The following is a 27,800-nucleotide window of genomic DNA, read 5'->3' on the forward strand; positions in this document are numbered from 1 at the left end:
TAATGGGGCACAGGGAACAAGTAGGGGCCCAGATGGAGAGGAGTAGCCAACATTCTAATAGACTGCCTTATTTTCAATAAAAAGGAGGCACGCTAGGCAAGGTGGTACACACCCTCTATCCAGCTCTGGAAGATGGAGGCAGGTAGCTCTCTGAGTTTTAGCACAGCATGGTCTATATAGCAAGTTCTGGGTCTGCCTGGGCTACATAGTGAGACCCTGTCTCAAAAAGAACAAAACCAAAAAAACAACAGACACATATGAAGAAAAAGAAAAAAAAAAAGGCCCATGATTATGATTAATTTTTTTATAAAATTGATTATGTGATGAAATTTTATTTATATTTTATGTTCCTATAAAAACTATGCCAATTATGTCAGTGCCTTACCCTCCTGGTTAGCCATAGGTGGGGTCTTCTTTTCACTGTTCTATCAAAGATGGGGCAAAGCAGGAAGAAGGCATGGGCAAACCATCTTTTTCTGTCGATGTTTAGGTATATTTATTTTATTTTGTTTCAGAGTGTTCTGCCTGCACGTGTGTGTGTACCCTGTGCATGCCTGGTGCTCACAGAAGTCAGGAGTGGGCTACCGGTGTTCCAGAGCTGGAGTTAGGGATGGTTGTGAGCCACCACCATGTGGGTGCTGTGATCTGAACCTGGGTCCTCTGCAAGGGCAGCCAGAGCTCTTTACCTCTGAGTCTCCTCTCCAGCCCCAGGAAAGTTGATGTTAAAATGTTAGCGACAAAAGGGAAAATGGGGTGTGAGAAAAACCCTGGGGGTCAGATGTAAGAAGCCTTCACCTCTCCAGGGGGAGAGGAAGTGGGCAGCAGTACTCCAGCTGAAGGCCTGGGGTAACCCAGCAGGGATGTGAAGGGACAGGGTTTCTCAAGATGGAAGGACACAACAGAAGCACAGGCTGTGCTGGTCAGGCTCCGGACCGTACTCGATTTGGGGGTTGGGGCATATGTGTACACACATTCACATGTGCACCTAGTGGAAAACGCCTCAGGTAGACACATTGGTTTTCCTCAGTCCTTCTCCACCTTGGTTTTTGAGAAAGGTCTCTCCCTCAGCCTGTAGCTCACTGATTTAGCTAATGTTGAATGATTATCAATACTTAATATTGATTTATAGTTTTAGCATAAATCAGCAGTTACTCCTTAATCAACTATATACCCAAATAATCCCCACAGAGAGACTAGGGTGTATTTAACTAGGCTAGAGCACAGTGCTGAGCAATAATTATCCCATCCTAAGCCTCCAAGCTTGTATAGACTTCTCTCATTCAGACTTCCCACATTATACTTTCTTTTTCACTCATCTCCTAGGTCCAGTTCATTTCTCCTGGTGTTTCCAGGTCCTCTCCCTTGCATCCCTCTTGTCCTTCCTGCTCTTTCTCCTCCCCTCACTGGGCCAGGATGTCCCACTCTGTCTTGCAATACAGAGAACAAAAAATGGTGACCTGTTTACATAAACTTGAGACAGGAGATACTTAGAATAAACCTCACAATGCAATGGGGTTGACACCAGATAGTGGGGTAGAGAAATCAGCATTTGAATGACCAAGGGCAAACTGTACACAGTCCACAAGAACATTATGCCAACAGGCTAGACTGGCTGGCCAGCAAACCCCAAGGGCCTTCCTGTTTCTGCCTCCTCAGAACGGGGTCCTGGATCACAGGTGCACCACCAACCCGGCTGTGTATGAGGGGAAGACCTGGAGTCAGGTCTTCACGTTAACTTGGTAAGCACTGTCTGCCTGAGGTAATCTCAGCTGCTGACTTGATTGGACTGAGAAGTGCCTGCAGGTTAATGAAGCACATCTCTGGGTGCCTCTGAGGGGGCTTTTCCAGACAAGCTTAACAAAGGGAGATCTGCCCCGAAGGAAGAGATCTGCTAATGTGGGACCTATCTCTCTCTCTCTCTCTCTCTCTCTCTCTCTCTCTCTCTCTCTCTCTCTCTCTCTCTCTCTCTCTCTCTCTCTCTCTCCCCTGCTACAACACCTAAAACCGTGAGCTAATAAATCCTTCAAGTTGTTTATGTCAAGCATTTTGTAATAGCAATGAAAATGCATGTGTATGTCACACACACATGCACGCACACACACACACACACACACACACACACACACACACACACACATTCACACATTGCTGAGGATACTGCTGGAACCAGAGAGTAGAAGAAACATTCTGGCCTATTTTCTTCTTGTCTTCTAGTTTCATGTCAGTATCCACTATTAAGCTGACTTCCAAGGAATTCTAGCAAGTGTAGTTTGCTTTTGCAGGTGCCTGGCATACAGAACAAGAGAAAGGCAAAAATTAGAGCGGAGACCAGATCAGCTCTTCATCTCCCAAAACAATTATTTCAGCACACCTGTCATCCCAGCACATAGAAGGCAGAGGCTGGAGGCTTGCTGCAAGTTTGAGCCCAGCCTGGTCAATATTGCAAGGTTTAAGACAGCTTTGGTTATATAGGGAGACCTAAAATTACTACACACACACACACACACACACACACACACACACACACACACACACACACACTGACTGGTACTTAAGATAAAAAATACAATCAGATGCCAGCTCTAAAAGGAGAAGTTACACGCTGAGATTATAATCAGAGATGGCAGTTGTAATTTAAATGGCCAGAAAGACAGTTGTCCGGGCGTTGGTGGCGGACACCTTTAATCGCAGCACTCGGGAGGCAGAGGTAGGAGGATCATTGTAAGTTCGAGGCCAGCCTGTCTACAAAGTGAGTCCAGGACAGCCAGGGCTACACAGAGAAACCTGTCTTGAACCATCCCCTAGCCCCCAAAAAAGAAAAGAAATACAGTTGTTCAAAGCACAGATGCAGAAACTATAGGAGTAATAACAAAGTGGAGATTTTAGAATTAAAAATATATCAAATAAAATACTCACTGGCTAGGTTCACTTAAGGGCGGTGACAGAAAAAAGATAGATATAGTGTGGACAATGTGGGGACAGAATACAGAGTATTCCTGTCATTTGATTCTCAGAGCAGAGGAGGAAGACACTGGTGCAGAAAAAAAAAATTGAGGAAATAATAGTGGCTAACCTCTCCCCACCTCAATTTGATGAAAGAGACACATTAACATATTCAAGTGAATTAGGCAGGATTCTCTGAAGGATGAGAACCTTAGGGTGCGTTTTTATTATGGAGGGGATTTCTTAGATAGGCTTACACAATGTGGGCTGGGTAGGCCAACAATGGCTGGCTGCAAGCCTCGTAGTACAGAGCCGGATTCCTTGGGGCTCCATCTGGGGTATTCCTAGAGAGTTGCAGGCATCCGGGCCACATTGGAAAACTGAAGAAACTGAACTCTGGTGTCAGTGGAGGGTAGAGGAGGTGGCAACACGCATGGCAGCAGCACTGTTCCCTCCTTGGGCCCTCTTCATATGTGGGCCACCTGTTGGGAGATGCCACATACTCTGCGGGTGCATTCCTTCCCCTTCTCAGTTAATCCTAGGTGATTCCAGATCTTGTGGCATTGGCAACTAAGATCAACCATCGTGGCAAGTAAAAGAAAAACCTCACACAGACGCATGTCACCAAGAAAAGGTTAAAACTCAAAAAAGCCACTAGAGAAAGTGATGTGTTCTAGAATGTTCTTCCGTTTAAGGAGTTACCATCTGAACACAGATTTCACGGAAGCTGCAAGAGCACGAGACAGATTTAAAGGGCTAACAGAAATGTGTACTCAGAATTTCATATCTGGTAAGAAAATACTGTTCAAGAATCTTTGTAAAATAGATTCTCAGATGAAGAAAGGACAAAAAGACCACATTGCCACTACACTTACTGGGGGGAAAAATGCAAAAAAATAATTTTTTTTTTCGAGACAGGATTTCTCTGTGTAGCCTTGGCTGTCCTGGACTCACTTTGTAGACCAGGCTGGCCTCGAACTCACAGAGATCAGCCTGCCTCTGCCTCCCTGAGTGCTGGGATTAAAGTGTGTGCCACTATTCCTGGCTCAAAATTTATTTTTTAATTTACATTTATATATTGCTGTCACCTGTCTATGTGTGCATGATGTGTGTAGAGGAGGGCATGTCATAAGCACACATATGGTGGCCAGAGGGAGACTTTGCAGAGTCTGTTCTCTCCTTCCACATTTTCGTGGATCCTGGAGATAGCACTCAGGTCGTCAGGCTTCTGCAGAATATGCCTTTCTCTTGAGCCAGCTCACTGGCTCTGATGTTGAAATGTAAAAGGCAGTATCACTTAAATCTGAAATACTTAGTTAATATATAACAGATCATGTACACAAACTCTACGCAGAAAGTTCAATGATATCAATGAATCAGAGTACGTCCAAGATGAGAGTTATACCATGCTCACAGAGTAGAAGACCCGACAGCCCTGGGCTCCTGCCAGCAGCCTGGTTACTCCAGAGGCTGAGATGCAGGATCACCAAGCCCAGGAATTCAAGATCAGCCTAGCCAACACAGCAAGGGACAAAAATATCAGACAGGGGCTGGGGAGATGGCTCAGAGGTAAGAGCACTGGCTGCTCTCCCAGAGGTCCTGAGTTTAATTCCCAGCAACCACATGATGGCTCATGACCATCTATAATGGGATATGGTGCCCTCTTCTGGTGTTCAGGCAGAACACGGTATACATAATAACTAAAGTTTAAAAATTATTGCAAATATTATACATCAGTCCTCCTCAAACTGACAAGTCAATGAAATCCAAATTAAGAACTTGGAAGGGGTTTTTTTTTTTTTTTTTTGGCACATGGCAGACACACAATTTCTGAACTCTATATGGTAAAGTGAGTGAAGGAATAAAAATAGATGAGCAAGTAAAACAACAACAAGAAGAAGGCTAGGCTGGAGAGATAACTCACTGGTCAAAGTGCTGTTTGTGCAAGCCCAAAGACCCAAGTTCGGATCCCTAGAACCCACATTAAGGTCCAGGCAGGCATGGTGGCCACCTGTAATTCTAGCCTTGGAATGCAGATACAGGGGCTCCCAGGGCAAGCTGCCTAGCAAGACTAGCCACATCTCCAAGCTCTGGGTTTGAGACCCTTCTTCCATGAATATGGTAGAAAAGCAATTCAGGATGATTTCCACATTCGTGCGCACACATGCTCACCAGCACACATACACAATGCCCATGAAAAATGGAAAAAGAAAGCAAAAGAATGAAGCCGGAGGCATCTACTGTCTGATTTTTAAGACTCACTAAGAAGCCATGTGACAGTGATGAAATAAATATAAGGCATATATACCAACAGAGCAGAGTGGGAATCCAGAAATGGCCCTGTACACATTTGACCATTTGATTTTAGACAAACCAGAGAGGCAATTTGTCTCAGTTAAGGTTTCTATTGCCATGACCAAAAAGCACGTTGTCGAGGAAAGGGTTTGTTTGGCTTACACTTCCACATTGCTGTTTGTTCATCATTGAAGGTGGTCAGGGCAGGAACCTGGAGGCAGGAGCTGATGCAGAGGCCACGGAGGGGAGCTGCTTACTCCTGTGCTCCCTATGGCTTGCTCAGCCAGATTTCTTCTAGAACCCAGAACCAGCTGTCCCAGGGTTGGACCACCCACCTTTGCTCACTAATTGAGAAAATGCCTTTTGGCTGGATCTCATGGGGGCATTTCCTCCACTAAGGCTCCTTCCTCTCTGATGACTCTAGCATGTGTCAAGGTGACACAAAACCAGGCAGGACACAATTCAACTGTCGTTTTCAACAAACTGTGCTGGTGAAGATATAGAACCTGAATGCTCACACATTGATAGAGGGAACTGGAAATGGTACAGTACACAGGAGGGTTGTTATATTTAAATAATAATAATAATAATAATAATAATAATAATAATAATAATAATAATAATAATAATAATAGTTTTTGGTGTTTTCGAGACAGGGTTTTTCTGTGTAGCCTTGGCTGTCCTGGACTCATTTTGCAGAGCAAATTGGCCTCAAACTCGCAGAGATCTGTCTGCCTCTGCACCACCAAGTCCAGCTGGTTTCTTATATCTAAACTCAGCATTTCCATTCCACAAGACACATTAAAAAAAATGACAATCTCACAAAAATCTTAGCATAGGCATCTACAAGGGCTATATTCACAACTGTCAAAAACTAGAATGGTGACACAGAAGACTACAGTTTAGGGCCAGCCTGGGCTACATAGTGAGACTTTGTCACAAAGCAGAACAAAAACAAAAATCCAAACTATTTATTGTACTCAGTGGAATGCTTACTGCTCCTTGATAAAAAAATGAACAAACCACCTACAACTCACACATGATAGAGTCTCTTATGAATGAAGTTAAGTGGATGAAGTAAATCTAAAAGGACCAATCTGTGTTCTGCTTAATCATGCAGGTACAGGGACAGCTGTGGAGAGGAGCTTCCCGGTGGCTCAGGCTGTGTGAAAGCTGGCTATGAGGAGGTATCAGGAGGGTGACTTTTAGAAGACCTTTTAGTGACCTGGTCTAGATCTCTTCCAAACTCTTGACCCATGTGCCCCAAAGGGTGGACTTCAACTGGTCAAATTAAAAAAAAAAAAAAAAAAAAAAAAGCCAGGCATAGTGGTACATGCTCACAATCTCAGGAGACCAGAATGGAAAAGTTTGAGTCCATCCTTGGCTGCATAGGGAGACCCTGCCTCCAAAAGAACAAGAAAAGATGGAGAGGAAGAAGAGGAGGAGGAAGAGGAGGAAGAAAAGAAGGAAGGCTGAACAGTTAATAGTTAACTACCACAAGCAATAGTTATATTGGCAAGCATCATGTGCTGGGCTTTTTGTAAGAGAAAGCAGACAGTCCCCCTCCAATTGCTCATACATCCACAGGAGAGAAGACCAAAGTTTAGATTTGCTGCTGGTGGCCTGGACATTTAGTATAGCATACCATGCTAAGGAAAGTCTTCAGGCTCTGCTGGGGTAGCTGAGACAGGGATCAGACAGGCTTCCGGGAGGAAGAGAAGTCTGGAGTGAGCATTGAAGGAAAGGAAGGAGGTAGGTGTGTGCAGAGGGGCTGTGGACATTCCTAGCATACGGGGGGGGGGCGGGGTTCATGGGTGAGACAACTTGGACCTGTAGGTGACTACTGGAGTGAAGATGGCTGGGAGAGCTGGCAGCAAGCTGGACCAGAGGGTCACAGGCAATCAACTCAAAGAGCATGCCTCCATCCAGAAAAGATGGAGTTGCCTAGTTGCAGAGGAATGAGAGGGATTCTGAAAGTGTGTTCCCATCAGTCTGGCTGTAATGTGAAGCATGGACCAGAGGGGGCGCTTCAGGCAGGAGGTCATGAAGGAAGCAGGGCAAGATCCCACTGAGCCATGCAGAGTTGGGGGCAGGGGTGGTGGAAAAGAAGACAGACTAGGTGCTTAGGGCTAGAGTTTGCCCCCAACTGATACTGGAAATTTGGGTCTCAGTCCCTTGGCACTGGCTGTTTCTTCTTCCTAGGTTGGTCTTTCCCAGCTGGTTTCTCAGAAGGGCCTTCCATGACAACTTGATTTAAAGGAGATACTTTCCTACCATTCTGACTCCCCCAATTTCCCTCCTAAGAAGTACCTTGTTTACAGTCTAAGGCATGGCGGTGCAGCTGACTGTCCAGGCCCTAACCCCATTGGCCTCTTATTAACCGTATGACCTTGAGCATGCTTTTCATCTCTTTGTGACCTCTGCTCCCCATCTGTGAGGCAGAAATAGTGGCTGTGTCATAGAACTGCCATCAGGGTAGCATCTTAAAAGAAAGAATGTGTCTAGAAGAATCTCTGACACATGGCAAACTCTGGATGATGCCACCCACATTCTGTTTTACTCAAAACTGTGTCCTTAGCTTCCTACCACTTTCTCATGCTTGGACTGTGGACTCAAAGAAGAAAGACACTGTCCTGTCTACACCAGCAGATGGCGCCTGCACGCAAAGAAAAGAGAGGGCTGGCGCTTCTGCTACCCTTCTGCCAACACACATCTCTTCAAGTCCCTAGGATGAGGAGGAACCCACACTGCAGAGCTAGGGGAGGCTCTGCCAAGACAGGACCCTGAAAAAGTGTTCAAAAGAGGACCAGAAAACAAAACCATACTAAAAATATGAAGCGAAGAAGCCAAGTCTAAATTATGTCTTGCAGGGTTGCGTTAGTTTAGGGTCTCAGGTTGGCCTTGTAATAGCTGAGGCTGGCCTCCTGCTGCTCCTCCTACCTCTGCCTCCCAGGAGCCTGGACCGAAGGCATCTACGCCAAGTTTATTTGCTTTGTAGAACAGTAGGGAGGAACCGGCCACCCAGGCATCTTATATCATTGCAATTCCAGTTTAATGAGGCGGGAGGTTGTAGGAGTCTACAGAAGTACAGAGAGGGAGGTCAGAGCGCCCCGTGTGATTCTTCTCCCTCTGGCTTTGTGTATCCGTGGGGGTAGGACCGAGGCCACTGGAGCTTTGAAAATATTTTCTATGTACTAGGATGAGGACCCGAAATTGAGACGGTCTACCCCCATCCTGATGTGGGCAAGGGGCAAGAAAAGTGGCCTGTATAGGAGAAGGTCCAGATGCAAAGCGCTGGCGGAGTCCTGATGCTATTCTGGGAAGAAAGTGCTGTGCTAATGGAGACACGGGGCAGGGGACAGCTGGCTGCATCAGTAAGGTGTGCGGAGGAGCTGTCATGGCAGACAGCAAGAGAGGGAGGGTATTAGTTACACAGTTCTTGGAGACTAGTTAGCCAAGCCCAGCAGTTCAGCACTTTCTCTCTCTCTCCTGGTCTCTTGTCAAAAGTCACTGAGTCTGAAGCCTGCAGCCTACATAACTCCAATTAATCTTTGTCCCTCTTCTATTACACACACACACACACACACACACACACACACACACACACAGGGGGGGGGGTTGTCTGTATAATCTATTTTAAAAGCAGAGTCACATGTAGCCCAAGGTGACATTGAACCTCCTACATAGTCAAGGATGACCTTGAACTTGTGATTTTTATTTTTTGCCTTCCATTTCCCAATTGCTGGAATTATAGTCAGGTACTGCTATGTCTCATTTATGCAGCTTTGGGAACCAAAGCCAGGGCTTTGTGCATGCTAGGAAAGCACTCTACCAATTAAGCTATATCCCCAGCCTCCCTATTTAAAAAATAAAATACAAATGTTAAGCTTTTATTTTTGTCCATGTATGTGCCTGTATTGCATAGGAAATGTATGTCCAGGTGTTTTGAGACCAGCAGAGGGTGTCAGATCTTTTGGATCTTGAGTTCTGGGCAGGAACCAAATTTGTGTCATTAGAAGAACAGCAACAGCAAGTGCCACCCAGGGTCATTGTGAATGTGGCCATACTGGCATAGGGCATTACGTAAGTCCATGAGTCGGCCATTCAAACTGAGAAACTTTGATGTAAAACGACTTGAGTCATTTCTTCGGTTCTTCCTCTTCCTCCTTTTGAGATTTAAGTGAAAAAAGTTTTAAATGTTATCTATTTATGTGTGTCCATCTGTATGTATTTGTACATTCATGTGGGCCCCCGAGGAGGCCAAAAGAGAGCACCAAGTCCCTTGGAGCAGTTGTGAGATGCCTACCCTGGGTGCTGGGATCTGGGTTCCTCTACAAGAGCAGCAAGTACTTTTAACCACTGAGAAACCTCTCCAGTCCTCATTGCTGTTGTTGTTTGAGGCCTAACTCTGGCCTAGGACGGCCTGGAACTTGTGGCAACTCTCCTGCTTTGCCTCCCAACACTTAGGCTTACAGGTGTGTGCCTCCATGCCTGGATTTCCATCTAATTAGTATTATTTTTAATTTCTCCCATGTGATTATTCAAAGCGAGTCCTTTTACATCAAAGTTTCCCACTTTGAGCAGTCAACTCAGGGACTTCCCTAATGTCCTGTGCATGTGTGGCCACATTCACAGTGACCCTGTGTGGCACCATCTGAACCTGGGACAGCTATAAGATCTGGTTCTTGCGTGTGAGCCCTGTGGCCTGTGTCGTGCAGGAGGAAGGGCTTGCCTGAATGTTAGGGCCTTGAGCTCGGGCATCCAGAATCAGTCCCTGGCTTCCCTCGCGGCAGTCTTAGCCCCCAGCACAGCTGTTGCCTCCATGAAGCGAGATTGGTACTCCTACAACCAATTTGGAGCAGCTGATGACGTGTGCGTGTATCCCATTGCGGGCTTTCATTTTTCCTCTTTAGGCTTTCATGGTTCGGCCTGGCTTCCGGAACCAGTGCCACAGGAATAAGAAGATGCTGAGTTCAGAGGCGATGAGCCTCAGTCTCAGGCCACACCCACCTGGAGGGCAGGCATTCTGGGCTCTGTGTGACCTGACTGGGCTCCAAAGTCTAAAGGCCATCTCCACACCCATCCAAGGAAGAGTGAGTTGAGCGCCATCTATCCGCAACTCCTGGAAAAGCTGCCCCTGTAGGATGATGAGGAAAGCGAGTGGGCGCACTAAGTGAGGTGAGGTTACCGAGAAGGGGTTCAGAAGGTGGCCTAGTGCACGAGCACAGCTTTATTAACTGTCCCATTCACTTCCCTCAGCCCAGGAAGGAGCATGCCTGTAAATTACGGCCGAGCGTCTGCCAGGCTGGCCTAATGAAGACAGAGATGGGCTTCAGTGGGAGGCGGTGTCTCCAGAGGTCAGAAGTCCAGCTCATCCTGAACAGAAGGAAGTCCAAGCTCAGAGAAACAAGGGAGTCTAGGAGACTTGTCAGTCTAGGCTGGAAAGAGAGAAGCTGGCTCGGCAGTGTCCTTCAGCGCACAGCGAGGACTCACCTGGTTCAAGGGTTCAAGTGACCTGGAGAGAGGGGTGCTTAGTCCTCAGGCTCTTGCCAGGCCCTAGCGGGGCTCTCATTTCAGATCTGAGGACTCCGATAGGCTTAGGGTCACCGACACAAAGACGCTTCTCCTGGAGGAGTTTTTTGAAAGGCAATTTCGCACTCTTTATGGGTCACAGCAGCCCGGGAAGTCTGCCATGTCTCTCTAAGTGCGTAGCGTAGCGGGTTCATGTCTACCACGCTCTGACAGTTACACCCACACTTTCCCTCCCTCCCTGCTCTGAAAGGGGACATCCCAGAGATAGCTTTTCCCCTGTCACTCCATCCCTGCTGTGCCTATCCTCTGGGCCTCTGCTTACCCCTCATTCCTTGCAGTTTCTGGGAGAGGCTTTGCACCGAGAGGATGGTATCAAGGAGTCAAGATGACTCATTGCTGGGATCACAACACCTGGGAGGCTAAGACCGGAGGGTCTTAAGTTCAAGGCTACACAGCAAGGCCCTGTATCAAAACCAACAACAACAACAACAACAAAACCACAAAAACCAAGGGCTTGGGGTGCAGCTCAGTGGCACAATAATTGCCTAGCACATGCAACAATCTGGCTTTGACCCTCTAGGACTGCAAAACCCAAACAGAATAAACCCCCAACTCCACTCAAATTCTATTTCATCTGTGAAGTCCTTTTAGGCTGGGGTCAGGGATTCTTCCTGTACCTCTCTGGGATTTCTTTTCCCTAGACCTTGATTAAATGGCTCCTCCCTGGGTCATGGGCAGAGCTGTATTCAGTGTTGGCTAAACAAACAGCTAGATTTGAAGAGGACAAAGGCTGGAGACATGGGCTGGCAGAGAGCAACGAGGGCAGCCGACCAGAGCTGGCTTCTGATGGGAGTCGGTAAAAGACATGAAGGCAAAACCTCACCTTGTATGCTGTAGGCCTTCAATTGATTTTTCTTAATGTCTGTTGATATTTCATGCCTCAGTAAAACTAAGTTCTTAGGAATCAGATGAGTGCCCACAGTAGCACTGCGCAGAAGGTGCACTTGTTTGCTGACAATGGACCCACAGCCAACAGCACAGTTTATTTGCCGGGACTCACTGCAGGCACAGACTTCATTACGAGAGGGTACGGTTTCAGTACTGAAGTGATCTGTTGAGAGGTGGTTTTCTAACTGGATTGAGAGTGTCGCTGTTCTTGCTGGGCGTGGTGGCGCACGCCTTTAATCTCAGCACTCAGGAGGCAGAGGCAGGCAGCTCTCTGTGAGTTCGAAGCCAGCCTGGACTACAAAGTGAGTCCAGGATAGCCAAGGGCTGTTACACAGAGAAACCCTGTCTCAAAAAACCAAAAACAAACAAACAGAAAAGCACATCGCTGTTCTTTTCTAGAGGATGGCCAAGGTACATGTCACTGAGAGATGCTTATGGAAAATGGCTGGGAGAACAGGCACAGCATCCACTAGGAGAAAGCAAGGAGACTGTGCACCGTGTCCCATTAAAGACAACAGAGGCTTCCTATGGCGCTAGGATAGCCCTTTCAATATTTAGTAGCCACACAATCCAGAAACACATGGCTCTGAACTTTGAAAATACATACAGGAACTCTAGGCTTCTGCCGTGTGGCTCCAGGCCTCTGAGATCCTGCCTCCCAAATCCACTTCTATTAAGGGGTCACTCTGTGCCCCGCTCCCCTCCAGATGCTGTTCCTCTGCCTCTTTCACACGCAGTGCTAAGGTTCAACTCCTCTAGACAAAAAAAAAAAAAAAAAAAAAAAAAAAAAAAAAAAAAGCACACCCTGATGCAGGAGGTACTAGCAAACAGATGGGGGCCCGAGCAGCTAATAGCACCTCAGACAGTTCTGCCCCAATAAACTGTATCTCCTCCAAGGCTGGCCCCTCCTTTCCAAGCAGCTCATCTGAGGCTAGGTCAGTGCAAACGTACCCCCTTTCATCTCCCCACCCTAAACAAAGAGAAAGCACAGATCCCATGCTGATGGTGAGAGAGCCCTTCTCAGACCATCTGGAGATCGATGGAAACTTGCTTCCCCCCCATCTCCCTGCCCCCGCCCCCCCCGCGCTCACGTGTCTAGCCTCAATCTTGCTCTGTGCATTCATAGCCCACTTCTTTTCCCCCATGCCTCTAGAGAGCGCATAAGGGCCATCGCCTCAAATGCCCTGTCACCTCTCACTCCCACCAATGCCCCAAGGTCAGTAGTAGAAGAAAACACAGCACCACTTACAAAAGCAGAGAGCATTGGAGATTATTGCAGACTTTATAGAAAACAGCCCAAGGGAGGTCCAGATTTCTCAGCCGAGGGTGGGAAGGCGGGCCTCAAGCCAATACACAGCGGAGGAAGCCTTCCCGTGCAGAGGCAGCACAGGCCTGCCCTTCTGCCTGATGTGGGGTGAGAGGACAGGAAGGCAGCCCCTCCTCACCATTGTGCTTTGGGATCATGCAGAAGGCAGGGCACCGAGGCCACGACCTTGACCAGGAAGGCTTTCGACTAAAAGTGACTGAGACAAGAGGTCAGACTCTATCCCCTTCCAGAAGGCATGAGAGGTGGTAGTGAGGAGTTCCCAGGGGAGGACCACTTGGGTGGGGGTGGGAGGAGTCACAGAGGAAGCAGCTTCCAGCCTCCCTTTTCCAGAGGGACCAGTGACCCTGGTTTGGAGTCCCTGCTCACTCCACCTGCTCCCTTCCTCACCAGAGTCTGCCTATATGCATGGGGTGCTTGCTTTACACCCCCCCACACACAAAATGGGAGAACTCTTCCTAGGAGGGCAGTGTGGAGCACCCCACCATGGGGGAGGTTCCTCTCTGGACCCTGATCTATGAATGGCAGGGGTAGGTAAAAATGCTAGTGCTGAATGTCAAGGGAACTGAGAGCCTAAGACTTGGGCCAGGGCATGAAAGTGACTGAAGTGAAGAGCTGAGTTCGAGACTGAGGACAAACAAAACTTGAGTGTTGGGACACCAGAGCCCCAGCAGAAAGGCTGAGGGTGGATTCTATACCAAGGCTTGTCCCTGGGATGAGAGAGAGACAAGGCTGGTGCTAAAACCCAGTCAGAGATGAGGAACCCGGGCAAGGACCAGGGTACAAAGCACAGCAGACTAGAGGGGATCACTTAAGTCACAGAGCCTCCAGATGTGGGTCCACCGTGGTGCTCTACCTAAACCGCTGCGGCTGATGTGGGTGGAGAATCCAGCCTTCTGGGGTGAGACAGAAAGGCCCAAACTCCACAAAAACCTTCAAATGAGACCAGAAGGGATGTAGAATCCTCCCCCCCTGCACTCCCCCCCCCCAGCTCTGAGAAAGGGACTGAGGACTCTTAGCTGGGGACAGAGGTCAGTGCAGTCTAGCAGGGTGTCTGGCTCAAAGCATGTATAGTGGTGGAGAGTGCTAGAGATTTCAAAATGGAAGAGCAGGGTCTTTGGGTGAGCCTAGCTAAGGAGAAGGGATTTCAATGGTCCGAGAAAGACAGGCAAGCAGATTTGTTTCCAGAAACAGATGGGGGCGTCTCTGGGTTTTTGACCTGGAAACTCTCAGGCCAGGGAAAAAGAGTACACTTAGGGAACTTTGGGGTGGGAGAGATGTTTCGACCCAAAGGTGTCAGAGATCCAAACTTGTGGGTGTGTCATCTCCGGGGCTCAGGCCAGGCAGGGGAAAGCTGGGTGGCCCCAGTAAAGTCATCAGCTGACAGGGACAGCCTCCCATCAGGGAGGTGAGGCTCAAAGACCTGAACCCGGGGAAGTGGCCCGGGAGCCGGCTGGGGCAGCTGGAGCGGGCGCACGGCGCGGGTCTGCATCCTGCTCGTAGCGGTAATGATAGCCCTCCATTTGGTCCCTGCAGGCCTCGCGCAAATTGCGCATCCAGCGCTGAATGCCACGGCGGTTTAGGTAGAGCACCATGAGGAAGATGAGGCCGATGAGCGCCAGCACCAGCCCGAAGAAGACATAAGAAGCTTCCAGCTCCGGGCCGGCGACGTCCACCTCTTCCCCGCGCTCGTTAGCATCGCCGTCGGCGCAGCCCAGCCGCGCCTCGTCCAGGTCCATCAGAGGCCGATCGAGCAGGACGCGCGGGGAAGCGCAGCGCAGGCGGCGCGCGTCGGGTACGCGCTCCGTGGCATTGTGCAGCCAGGCCAGCAGGGGGCGCGAAGTGCACCCGCAGGTCAGCGGGTTGTCCGCCAGCAGCAGGCGCGGCTGGGGCAGGTCGCCATCGCGCTCTAGCGCGCGCAGCTCGTCGGGGCCCAGACCGGCCAGAGCGTTGACTCGCGCATCCAGCTGCTCCAGGCGCGGCAAGCGCAGCGCGGCGGGCGGCAGGTGGCTCAGCGCGTTGCCTGCCAAGCCCAGCAGACGCAGCTCGGTCAGCGGGGCGAGCGCGGCGTCCAGTGCATCTAGCATCCCGGGGCCGCCCCGTGCCAGCGCGTGATTGAGCTGCAGCGAGCGCAGCGCAGGCAGCCCGCGAAAGGCGCGGGAGCCCAGAGCGCGCAGGGGGTTGTGGCTCAGGTCGAGCGCCGCCAGGCTGGGCAGGCCGTCGAAGGCGCCGTCCTCCACCACCTCGATGTTGTTGTGTGTGAGGCGCAGCGCAGTGAGGAGCGGCAGGCGCACGCCGTCCGTCGCCTCCTCGTCCCCTCCCGCGAAGGCGGCCGCGCGCAGCACGGTCAGGTTGGCGCCCACGATGGTGAGGTTGCGCGCGTCGGGCGGCACGTCCCGTGGCGGCTGCCGGAGTTCCGCGCCGGACGCGCAGCGCAACAGCAGCCGGGGGCTGCCGAAGCAGTAGCACTGGAAGGGGCAGGGCGCGGCGGGCCGGCTCAACGCCGCCAAGAGCAGCAGCCCTGGCAGCGGGCTCCAGAGCCCCCGCTGTCCCGCGCTCGGGGCCATCGCGGCCGTCCCCGCATCCAGCCCCCGGCCCGCCGCGCTCACCAGTGAGTTGGGAGCGCTTGGTGATGATGGGATGGGGGTGGTACGGAAGGGTGGCGGTGGGCTAGACCTTGACTCGGAGCAGCTGACAGTCCCGATCGGTCCCTCCTCCTGCTTGTAAAGTCCGAGGAGGCTTCACTTTGCTGGCTGGGGGCGACAGGGGTCAGGCGGGGAGCGGAGCCCCCCGCCCCCGGTGCCCTGGTCGCCCAGCTCTCTGGCCTCCGACTTCCGCGGCCGTTCCGGGCTCCGAGCCGAGTGGGCAGGGTTTGCCTCCCCCTCCCCGCCTCCCGGCCGCCTCCTCCGCCCCCAGCGGAGTCTCCGCACCTCCTCGCGGAGGGAGGCGGGGTGGGAGGCTCCGGAGCAGCAGGCTTAGGGCCGCTGCGCTCTCCTGCTCCCCTTTTCTCTAGTTCCCGAGCTGCTGAGAAGTTTGGCTCCTCAAGCTCTCTCTTGCTTCTTTCCCCACCCCCTTCCTTCAGGCAGGCTCTTTCCTCCTCCCTCCGAGGCACATGTGGGGCGGGGCCGTCAGGGCTGACCTGGCAGGTGGGTCTGTATACCCAGTGAAGGTAGCAGAAGAGTTTAGTGCTGTCCCTAGAAGAGGCAGCAGGGCTGAGGGGTGGGCTGAGAAAGTTACTCTTTTTGTAGCCAAGGAAAGGGACTGTGCTAAGGGAGCGAGCTTGGAAAATCCCTAGCCTTGGCTGCCTCCAATGCGACCCCCAGTTCCCTTAGGCTGTCTCTCCATCTCTGCAGATTCTGTGTCCAGTGTGTTTTGTCGACCATGCCGGAGGGAAGTCTGCAGCACACCCCCCCCCCCCCGTCCTCCCACCTCCCACATCCCTAACTCAGATTGCCTGGCCCCTGGCAAGACCCCACACCTCCTGGGCTCGGGGAGGCGGAGTAGGTGGAGTGATTCAGCTCTTTGCTTTCCCATCCTGCCCCAGCACCTGAGCGCTCCCAGGATACGGTGGTCAGCTTGCCCCTCCCCCTCCAAACTCCTCTACCAGTCAATATTGAGCGGCGGGGGGTGGGGTGGGGGGACGGGGGGGCTGTGCAGGTTGCAAAAGAAGGCTCTTAAAAGCAGGGAAATCAGGTACAGATTTTTGTAGTGCGGGGCTGGGGTGTGGTAGGATCCGGAGCTGAGGTGGGCTTGTTTTGTTCTGGATTTTTACTTATTTACTTTTTTTTTTTTTTCCCCCTCCTCTAGAACTGGGAAGCTCAAGACCTGATTTAAAGAGACAGACTCCGGAGAAGGGAGCATTCCTGGTCTTGGCATGAATTATTAAGGTTGGAGAAGTTGACATTTGATCTGCGGGCCATTCGAGTATCTAACTTGGCAGAGCTTGTTGAGATAGAGGCTCCCCTCCTCCCCATAGGCATCAGTCAGTCTCTTTCTCCTGAATTGGGGACAGTTGGTGGACTTCCCCCCCCCACCCCCCCTCCCAAATCATATTTAGCAGATCCACTAGCAGATTGAAACCACTTAAGAGGCACACCCTTTGGTGGCCTGGGTCTCAAGCAAATACCAAAGTTAAGGGTCAGGCTGGTGATGCTGGGGGTGTCCCAGCTCTTGATACCTAGTCCTCTCTCCCCATCCCCATGACCTAGTCCTCTCTCCCCGTCTCCATGATAACTGTCCCAGGTACTGGCAGGTGATAGTAGTAGCTTTCACATTTAGAGTTGGACACGTGGGTATACACGACCACATGAGTTTATAAGTACATGTGTGTGCCTCTACACAGAAAGGCAAGCTTTACACAAACAGACCCACACATGTTCACACGCACTCTCACACAGTCATCTTGCTTGGATGTGCGTGCATACGCATGGGAGGTTTGTGCAATTCTTGCGCACAGCAAGTTCAAATAGATGGGTCTCACGCAGATACCCGCATGCTCATTTGTGCCTGTGCATGTAAGAATGTGGCTTTAAGTGCAACCTGGTATGTGTCTGTAGACTCAGAAGCACACCCAAGTGCTCAAATGGGCACTTTCTGGGCCAGTGAGGGTTTCAACTGTAGACTCAGAGGGACAGTTTGCAGACTCATGTGCAAGTGCATATGGGCAGATGGAGCCCACTCCTACCCTGGCCTGTGTCCTTGGCCTTTGGAGATCACAGGTACCTTTTCTTATGTGGCACAAGTGCTCAGTGGCCAGACTGGTCTGCTTCCCGGCTCAACTGCATGGAGACCTTCGGCCTCCAGGCCCTCAGGAAGTGTAGACTGCTTTCAAGGCCAGAGCTCCCTCTCAGGTTTTCACAGTGGCTGAGTTCTGATTGCTCAGACTGTCTGTCCCCGCCAAGGGAAAAGGACTACAAGGCAGGAGGCTTTCATTGATTGGTGCCAAACATCTCGGTTGGGGAAGGGGAGCCTAGGCTAAGGGGACCCATGCTCTTTGTATTGTATGGATGAGGACATTGCTGTGCTCTCTGGAGTAAGAGCCCCCTTTCCTTTTGGGAGTTGTCAATATATGTGTGTCAATAAATGTGTATCCATTTGAGGCTGTGTTTGTTTCCCAATTCAGCCAGTGGAAGTATATCTGTTCTTCGTCTGCTGTGATGGTTGCCTTGGCTGTGCCTCCTATCTTCTTCTGGAGCTCCATTTAGTGATCAGAGTGCACGCTAAGGACTTGCTTGGGCTTTTTAGCTGTTGGCAGTGGAGACTCCAGGTCAGTCTGATTCCTGTGTTGTCTGGGCACAGCTCAGGGCGCAGCATGGAGAGGGAGCCAGGGAGTGAACCTCCTCTGAAGGCTTGAGGCCATCTCTGTGAGGATCCTCCACTTATAACTCTATCAGGAGACCCTCACTTGGAAGGTCAAGTGCTTTCGCCCCCCCCCACCCCCCCACCCCCCGCCGCCAGGTTTGGAGCTCAGCTTTCTATAGTTCCTTTGCCATAACAGTTCTCTGTGCCCCAGGCTTCCTCTCCCAGCAGTGTGACTGGGAGCCTGTGGGTGGTGAGCTGGCCCTCTCAAACTTTCCTTGAGCTAAGAGTTAGGCAGACACTGCATCACATCCAAGCAGAGTAACTGGCCACTGTGCACCTGGACCAGGACCTGGGCTTTTGTTTGTTTGTTTGTTCCTGTTTTGAGTCAGGGTCTTACTATGTAGCTATGGCTGGCCTGCAACTCACTGTGTAGACCAGGCTGGCCTTGAACTCACAGAGATCCCCTTGTCTATGCCTCTCAAGTGCTAGCTTTAAAGGAGCATGCCGTGCCTAGCTTGGGCCTCTGTTCTTGAGATTCTTATCCTGCTAGATTTCAGGACCCCTCTCTGAGCCTTGTGATGCCCCCTCCTGTGCTCAGGTTTTTTTTTTTTTTTTCACTCAGGCCCTTTTTTTTTTCTCTCATTGAAAGCACCCTGCTTTCTCTACATTCTAGTGCACCTCAGAGCACGGGGAGGTTGGGAGCTTCTCTGGGGTCACCCAGCAGGTATCCCCTTATGTAGTACGTACCAGTTCCTCTGCGCCCTCAGAGATCACTCAAATTCTTGGGCAAGCCTTTGTGATTCCAGACCTCAGTTTCCCTATTTGAAAAAAGAAAGAAAGAAAGAAAGAAATGAACAGAGGTTTCCTTAGTTATAGACTTTTAAGATATTTAGGCAGGGGTATAGTATATAGCTCATTCCTATCTGTGTCTCCACCTTCCTATGTGGCCTTGAACTTGGCTTCACATGGCAATTAAGGCCTCAACTTGCTTAGTCATATGGTGAAAGCAACTATAATCTTCCTCCCTTCCTCCCTCCCTCCCCCCTCTTCTCTGTGTGTTTTGGGGGTCCCTTTCAGGTGACGCTCTTTGTCTACCCTTCTCTGAGGCAGATGGAGGTGCATCTAGCAGCCTGGCATGGTGACTGTGGGGGGAGCCCCAGCTCCTCTCCTCTGTGCTGCCCTGGCTGAGAAAGGGGAACTTCAGTGTAGGCCTCCCTCTTCCATCACTCATTACAGGCTCCCTCCTCCCCCCACTGCCTTGAGACACAGGAAAATCCATAGGCCCAAGATTCATTTTCTCCGTTGAGTCAGCAGAGGCCATACTCTGCTTGGGAGGGGCGGGCAATTGGCTTTTAAATAACTCTCTGATATTTAATACCCTCCTCCACTCTGTGGCCTGCCTCTGGGGAAGGCTAATATAAATGAGTGGGCTGAGTCCTGGAGAAGCGTAAGTGCTCTGGCCCCCCCCCCCACTACCCCCTCCTCCACCCATGCTGCTGCACTGACAAAGATGACTCCGTTACTACCTGTCCTCGATTTAATGACTTACACAGGTGTTTCAGACTGGCTTTCAATCCTGTTTAGAATCAGAAACTTACATGTAGTAAAGGCCCAACGGTTTTGGTTTTGGTCTCCTGCTGGGCTGTGACTGAGGAGGCTGCTGTCCCTCCCTGGTTTTTAGTTCCTCACCTGTGCTACAAGGTGGTTTGGCTAGCAGGTTGCCAGTAGTTCCCCTGTCGCCATTGGATGCCATGGTTTGCTGTGTTGCTTCAGGCCTCCTTCCCTTGTAGAAATACTGTGCATTACCCATCACTCTTCTGGACAAAGCTAAAGGGCAAGACCGTTGATGCCCAAGCACAGCTTGTGGTTGGTCCAGGGTACCATGGAGTCAGAGGCAGGAGAGGAAGTAGCAAAGGAGTTGAGTCCTTTCTTTTCTCTTCCCTCCCCTGCCCTCTTCTCTTTCTTTTTTTGCAGATAAAAGTAGAGGCCAAGAGTAAGAGCCCTTGAACCTTGGTTGCACTGAAACCCAAGGGAGGGGGTCTTGGCAGCTATGCATGCTGGGAACAAGCCACCCTTCCTCAGCAGCCCGGGGGCCCAGGCTCCAAGCAATAGAAGTGAGCAGGCTCAGTTCTGCCTCTGTTAGTCTTCTGCATCACTCAGATAACTGTTGGCTGTGAGAGAACACTGGCTGCTTTAGGTGCTTTAGAGCTACATGTGAGTGGCTGGGAGTGTGGGTCAGGGGTAGAGCATTTGCCTAGCATGCCCCAGGCCCTGGGCTCAACTTTCAGCACTGAAAAAAAAAAAAAAAAAAAAAAAAAAAAAAAAAAAAAAAAAAAAAAAAAAAAACCTCAAATAAAAATTATGTGCTTGGAATATCAGCATTTATGTGCACATGCCCTCCTCATGCATACACATCATTTTTTGGAAGTTGTACTTGGGGTCATCTCAGAGGGATCATGATCCGCGGATTGCATTCCAGCTTTTCTAATTCCAAACACGTTGTCAATGTCACTTACCTGCTCCAGACAGGAAGCTGGGGGCAGAGGTCTGGGTGGGGATTCCCTCTGCATGACTTCCTTAGCCTGCTTGGGCCCCTGGGCTCTTCCTTGGCGGTATAGTTTTCCATTTTCAGAATCACAGAATTTTGACATAAAAACATCAAATTCTACGAACCACATCCTTGGACAGCCACAGAGCCACGGTGTCTGAGAAGCAGAGCTTAGGCTCTGGTGTTGGTAACAGGGACAATGGGCAGTGGGAGGCCATCCCAGTGTCCCCAAATGCATTTCCCCACTCTGAGCTCTACTTCCATGTTGTGCCTTCTCATGCTGACTTTGGTGTGGCCACTTCACTTCTTTGGGACAATGACCCATCACCAAGTGTGGTGTAAGCAAGGGTTAGCAAGGGCTTATACTTCAGCCATCCACTTCCTGTGGCTCCCCTCAAATCACTATGTATAAAAACCCCGAGGATGGAGCCAGAAGTGAGCCAGCCATCTCCGCTGAATCCCCTGAGACCCACCAGGTCCTAGATGATATACCCAATTGCAGCTGCTCCTGTGACCCCAGCGACAGCAGACTATCCAGCAGATCCAAGCTCTGTTAACTCAGAGTTGTGAACCACCCAAGGAGTGGTGGGTTTAAGCTACTGAGCCTTAGAGCAAATATGTAACATAGACTGCAGAGATAGAATCAGGTGCATTTCATATGCTCCCTACAATGCCAGCATTAGAGCTGTGGCACCACTAATATAGATCTTAGTAGAAGGAGCCTCAACTCTTCTTCCTTAACACCCGCCCAGTAGCTGCCCTGTCCTCTCACTCACAGAGAAGTTGGTCCACTGACCTCTAGCACTGGGTCCTCCTCACCCTCATGGTCCCTTATTCTTCAGCATTCTGTCCATTCTGTCACACAGTCGTGTTCCTCCGTCCCTAGCAAGCCTTTTCATGTTCACCTGTTTGCTCTGGTCTCAGAAAGTCAAAGTGGGGCATTCTGGACGTTTCTGTAGCCCAAGAGCAGCCACCACCTCACACAGGGATAATTGCCTGGTAGGCGCTGTCCTCGGGCTCAGCAGCAGAGCTCTTGATCTGTCCGTGGTGCTGAATCCCTCCATCCGGATCCCCACTCTCTGTCTCTGTTGTGAGTGTACATGTGTCTCTCTGTGTGTGTCTGTGTGTGTACACATGCATGTGGAAGAGTGGAAGGCAGAGGACAACCTGAGGTGTCATTTCTCAGACACTGTCCATCCATGTTTAGAGAGAGTCTCTTGCTGTCCTGGACCTCACCAAGGAGACTAAAATGGCTGGCCAGGAAGCCCTGGAAACCCACCTGTTTCTACTTCCCCAGCATCATGTTACAAGCATATACAACGGTGCCCAGTTTTATTCGTGTGTTTCGATGTGAGCGGGCAAGAGCAGGTACTGATGTTGCAGAGGACTGAAGCTCAGTTCCCAGGACCCATGCCCCACAGCTCGCACAACTGGCTGTAACTCCGCCTCCAGGGGTTCTAACATCTCTGACTTCTTTGGGCATGCATGTGTGCACACATCTCTCTCTCTCTCTCTCTCTCTCTCTCTCTCTCTCTCTCTATATATATATATATATATATATATATATGTGTGTGTGTGTGTGTGTGTGTGTATGTATATATATATGTATGTATATTCTATGTAGAGAAATAATCATGTGGTATTTGTCTATCTGAATCTGGATTATTTAACTTAACCAAGATCTCTAACTCCACCCATTTTTCCCCTGTGGATGCCATAACTGACTTTTCTTTACAGCTGAATAAATGTCACTGTGTGTATATATTATATGTTCTTTATCAATTTTTGTGTAGGTGGACATCTAGGCTAGCCCAGTTTCCTGGCTGTTGTGAATGGCATGTCAGCAAGCACGAATGTTCAAGTATCTCTGGATAGTCTTCTGACTTAGAGTCCTTTGGGTAAACCCCCAGGGCTGTTGTAACTGGCTCATATTAGTTCCTTTCCTAGTTTATTGAGGAACCCCCATACTTGCTTCCAATAGTGGCTGTAGCCCTTTACATCCCCACTTGCAGCAGATAAGCATTCCTCTCCCCACATCCTCACCCTCCTTCTCTGCCATTTGTTTCCCTAATAATTGCCCTAGAATGGGCTACTCCTCATGGCAGGGATCCCACCATGTCTTAGGAGTCCTCTCTGTCCTTCATCTCCCCAAGACTTTGTAGATAGATAACTGGCCTGGGCTACTCAATGCAAAATAATATGTGGTGATGGAGATGTACAGTAACAGTGTGAGTCAGACGAACCCTGTTCATGCTGCAAATAACACAGGGATGGAGACTCCCGGCCTTTGAGAGGGGAAGCAGGAAGGGCAGCTCTGCAGTTACATTTATTAGATAATAAACACAGATGGACCTTGCTGCTGTGGACAAGGAAAACTTTGCTGTGGCGTGCAGAGAAACACACGGGCGCTTCCGAAATAGAGGCAAATCATTACAAAGATGGATGAGCAGAAAGGGTTTCAGGCCCAGACAGACGCAGGCCATGGTCACACACCCCACAGGCCTGGCCACACTTGTTGCACAAGAATATCCATGGCAGGAGTGCTCCCTAGGGAGGCTGGCCACCCAGACATCTTATTGCAAGTGACAACTTTCATGTGACCTCCTGGATCCCACGCACTGCAAACAGAAACGAGAGCTATGGAGTGCTCTGGGGCAAGAAGCCAATCAAGTAAGGTAGAAGTCTGACCTTCTCTGACCTTTGGTGCTCCTACATGTCATCTGGGTGAGCACTGTAGCTATGCAGCACAGCTTGCATCAGGCTCTGTGGATAAAGGTGACCAAGGGAGCAGGTGTGTCCTCCAGGAAGTTTCCACCTCAGGGGTCCAAGGACACACCTGGAAGCCATTAGCAGCAGCTCCAGCTCCAGGTGAGAAGGCATGCTGGGAACATGTGGCGGTCTCCCCACAGTGGTGCAGGAGGACACCTTGGCTCAGAGAGGCTTCCCATACCCAGTCAATGTGGAGCACAGTGCAGGGCCCGGGCTCCCAATCATTGAATCATTGGTGATTTCTCTTTAGTTCTTCCCAAACCTTTGGTAAAAAGCAACTCAACCTTCCCAGTGACATTGCTCTTTAAAAGGCCATGCCAGGCGGTGGGTGGCGCACACCCTTAATCCCAGCACTCCTGAGGCAGAGGCAGAGGCAGGTGGATCACTGTGAGTTTGAGGCCAGCCTGGTCTACAAAGCAAGTCCAGGACAGCCAGGGCTACACAGAGAGACCCTGCCTCAAAACACAAAACAAAACAAAAGCCACCCACTAGCCATGGTTTCTCTTTCTCAGCTTAAGCTCAGAGCTCCTGTGAGGCAGCCTGACCTATGACCCTCTGGGGGCCCATGCTTCTTTGCAATTGGAAGCCTTGCCCGAGTCCAAACACCACATCTTTTCACTACCCAGCTGGCCAGTTCAGCTGCCCTGAAGCTGGAGTCCTTTCCCAATGGAGAGGACCAGTATGTGCCCCAGTACTGATTGATGCTGCTGATCTTTGCTCTTGTGACCCACAACTGTATCTTCCCCATCACTGGGTAGTTCCTGATAGGCCCTCTTCTAATTTCCCTGCTTCGTGTTGGCCGCCATTCACTGGAATGTTCTTTTGCTTGTTTACTCTAGTGAGTCCAGGTTCCTGGATCTCTCTGGCTGTACCCCACAGTTATAGAATGATCACCCCCAGATAAAGTTGGGTTAGTTTCCTCTTTCCACCATGGGCCATTCCTGGTGATCTCTCTGTGATCATTGTGCCCCCCTGGAAGGATATGGATGGGCAGGAAGGCCTTGAAGTTTGGCCAAAACATTGATGCTCTTTGCCCTGTATATTGCTGGGCTTGGGACAGACACCTCATGATGGCAGGTGAGTGGTAGAGAGCAGACAAGGAGCTCCCTGTGGGGGTCACTGCTTCTGCTAGTCGTCATAATCCCCATGATGCAATGCGTAAACAGCTCTTTCCACACTTAGTGTAGGCCCTGGCTGCTTTAGCTTGTCTGTCCCAACGTGTCCCAGTCCTGCTTCTCAGAGGACAGGGGAAGGAGAAGGAGCCAATTGGAAGTTCAGAAAAGGAAAGGCTAAAAAGGAGCCCACAATGGGCACTAATTAGCCACTGTGAGAAAGGAAAAGGAGGTCAGAGGGCTGAGGCGCCTTTGAAAAGCAAGAGCTTGGCAGGCAGAGTTCGGCTGCTTCTCACCCCTCACGCTGCCTGACACAGGCCTTGGTCCCTGTGCCCATCTGCTGTAGGTTTCTGGGGCCCAGCTGGGTCAGGGACCCACAGCTACCCACAGACACTGCTGGATCTTATTCAGAGGAGGCAGCCGGCTGGAGGCAAGTGGGAAAGAGGATGGTCAGGGGAGGAGGGAGGGCAGGCCAACCTCACCGTGCAAGCATTTGCCATGTGTGCTCAGCAAGATGCACAGAGAACATTACATGTGATCACATTTACTTTTCTCCATGCCTCTAAAATGTATACTCTGCCAGAGGGGAGGTGGGCTCAGGCTTATCACCTGCCTTTGGTGCTGAGATGGGAACATTGGGAGGGCAGCACAGTGGTTTGTGTGTGTGGCACTTTAGTACCCCCAGTGATCACCTCAGGGAGGGTCAGGCAGGTGTGGCGAGTGCTGAGAACAGCTGCTGAACTCTGTGGGCAAGAGAAGCTGAGTCAGCAAAGGACACAGAAAGAGGGGACAGATGGAGGGGTGACAGAAGCACTCAGAGGCAGAGGGGAGATCTTTCCCACCCATGCGATGCCATGCAGTGGATCCTAGGAGCCTGCACCAGTGCCTGATTGGGAATAACTATTGCCCAGACACAGGGTGAGGAGAGTGAGGCTTGAGAGGTAAATAGGACACAGATAATTTGTTTTCATCTCTTCATTAATCCCACCTTCCTAGATGGTTAAACTGAAGCAGGAAACCAAATGAAGAATGTTTAACCCTTGCCAGAGCCAAGCTACCTCAGCAGGAGCTGGGCATATCACCAAATAAGCCAGATGCTCAGAGCCAAGCTGTGATTCCAGGTTGGATGGTGGATACTGGGGAGCTGGGCCTGTACTGGGCTTCAGGAAGGGCCACTCTGGTCATCACATCCACACAGACTGGATCTTCGGGCAGAGCAAAATGTCCCTAACAAAGAAGGTAAGGGATGGGAAAGTGGACCCTCTGTTGTTCCTGCCTGTGGGTACCCTAGACTAGCAATGGGGGAGGAAGACAGACACCTTGAGAGCCAGACTGGTGAACAGAGCTGGCTTAGTCTTCACAAACACCATGGGCTGGGAAGGGAGCTCAGTGGGCAGAGTGCTTGCCAAGCATGCATAAAGCCTTGAGTTCTATTTTCAGCACTTCAGAAACTGAAGTGGTACCCCCTCCTGTGCTTGCTTTTTGTGTTCTCAATAATTATACCAAAAAAAAAAAAAAAAAAAAAAAGAGAGTATGGTGGTAGTGTATGTCTGTACTCCCAGAAATCAGGATGCAGAATCAGGAAGATTAAGAATTTAGAGTGACGGTGGGCTATGGGGTAAATTCAACCCCGGCCTCAGATGCATGAGACCTGAAACAAAACAAAACAAACAAACAAACAAAACAAAAGGTGTCAAAAGTCTAAAGACAAGGAAACTAACTCAGGTTGAAATCCCAACACAGTAGAGGCAAAGGCATGTTGAGTTTGAAGCCAGCCTGGGCTGTATTATGAGACCCCCCAGCTACAAAATCAAAATAAGTGAAAACAAAATAAAGATGAGGAAATGGAGGCAGAGAGATGCCACAGAGGTTCTGAGAAGCTGGGATCAAACCTCCAGGCTGTTGACGCCAGGCTCTTCAGCCCTATGATCTCCCCAAAGGAACAGCAAGAAGCCTGCCTCTCCACGCCCACTGGCAATTAGGGGCCCCTTGGTACTATGGGGAAATGCTGGTGAAGTGTGTCTGATTAGGCTCATCAGTGCCCAGCGTGGGACACGTGCGCACTTAAGATGGATCGCCATTATCTGTGGCTGAGATGTTGCGTGGGGGTTTCTAATCACAAATTACTCCTGCTGGATTCTTGCTGCTCCCTCCTGTGTTGGCTTTTTGAGATTCTCAATAACCACACACACACACACACACACACACACACACACACACACACACCACACTCCGAGAGCTGTGGTCAGCTAAGTTTATTTTCTAGGTCTTAAAGGTAGGCAGTCAAGCTTTTTTTTTTTTTTTTTTTTTTTATTAAGACCCAGCATCATCAAGTGAATGCCTGATGCAGTGCTACTAATACAAGGCAGCGACTGCTTGGATTTCACCGTTCCACAAATACAGTCACTCAGAGCAGATATCTATCACCCTCTCCACAATCTCATTCATCAGAAAGTAGATTTCCTAGCTGGGAGGGTGGTGGCACATACCTTTAATCCCAGCACTCAGGAGGCTGAGGCAGGTGAATCTCTGAGTTCGAGGCCAGCCTGGTCTGTGAATCAGAGTTCCAGGACAGGCAAGGTTACACAGAGAAGCCCTGTCTCTAGAAACCAAAAACCAAAAACCAAAACCAACCAACCAACCAACCAACCAACCAACCAACCAAAGGTGTGGCTCTTCACTGGTGAGTGGAAATTCTTCAGATTTAAGATCATTAAGGAAGACTGCAGAGCAGACACCAGGACTGCAAGATGGCGCTCCTGCCACTGAAGGAGCAGGAGCTCATGGAGGTTAAACTTGGAGAGCAGCCAAGCTGGATACTGATGTGGGATTTCATGCCCAGTGGGACTGCAGGAGCCTTGCAGAGAGGTTATGACTGGTATTACAACAAGGACACCAACGTTCAGAAAGGCAGCAGCTCAGGGATTAACATGGTGCTGGCAGCCTAAGCGGTTTTCAGCCATTGCATTTCTTACAAGGAACTCAAACATGAGCGGTGACGGATGTAGCACTGAAGAGGGGTCCCCAT

At 50.2% G+C, this 27,800-nt stretch overlaps 2 protein-coding genes and 1 pseudogene across 4 annotated transcripts in view; 1 reads left to right on the forward strand and 2 right to left on the reverse strand.

Annotated features, from left to right (window-relative positions):
* The window catches only part of Serpinh1 (serpin family H member 1), a 671,742-nt gene that overhangs the window by 246,521 nt on the left and 397,421 nt on the right, over nt 1–27,800 (reverse strand). The window lies entirely within an intron of this gene.
* Nucleotides 14,061–15,611, reverse strand: Tpbgl (trophoblast glycoprotein like). The gene has a single exon (XM_051149028.1). The coding sequence runs from the start codon at nt 15,607–15,609 to the stop codon at nt 14,458–14,460; it is 1,152 nt and encodes a 383-aa protein (XP_051004985.1). The 5' UTR covers nt 15,610–15,611; the 3' UTR covers nt 14,061–14,457.
* On the forward strand, nt 19,479–27,771 carry LOC127191746 (ATP synthase subunit f, mitochondrial-like; annotated as a pseudogene).

This window comes from Acomys russatus, chromosome 7, assembly GCF_903995435.1.
Source record: "Acomys russatus chromosome 7, mAcoRus1.1, whole genome shotgun sequence".
NCBI classification, from domain to species: Eukaryota; Metazoa; Chordata; class Mammalia; order Rodentia; family Muridae; genus Acomys; species Acomys russatus.

Bases quoted from the DNA above. Each gene is read 5' to 3' on its own strand.
- Tpbgl (XM_051149028.1), bottom strand. From the start codon at position 15,609: ATGGCCCCGAGCGCGGGACAGCGGGGGCTCTGGAGCCCGCTGCCAGGG.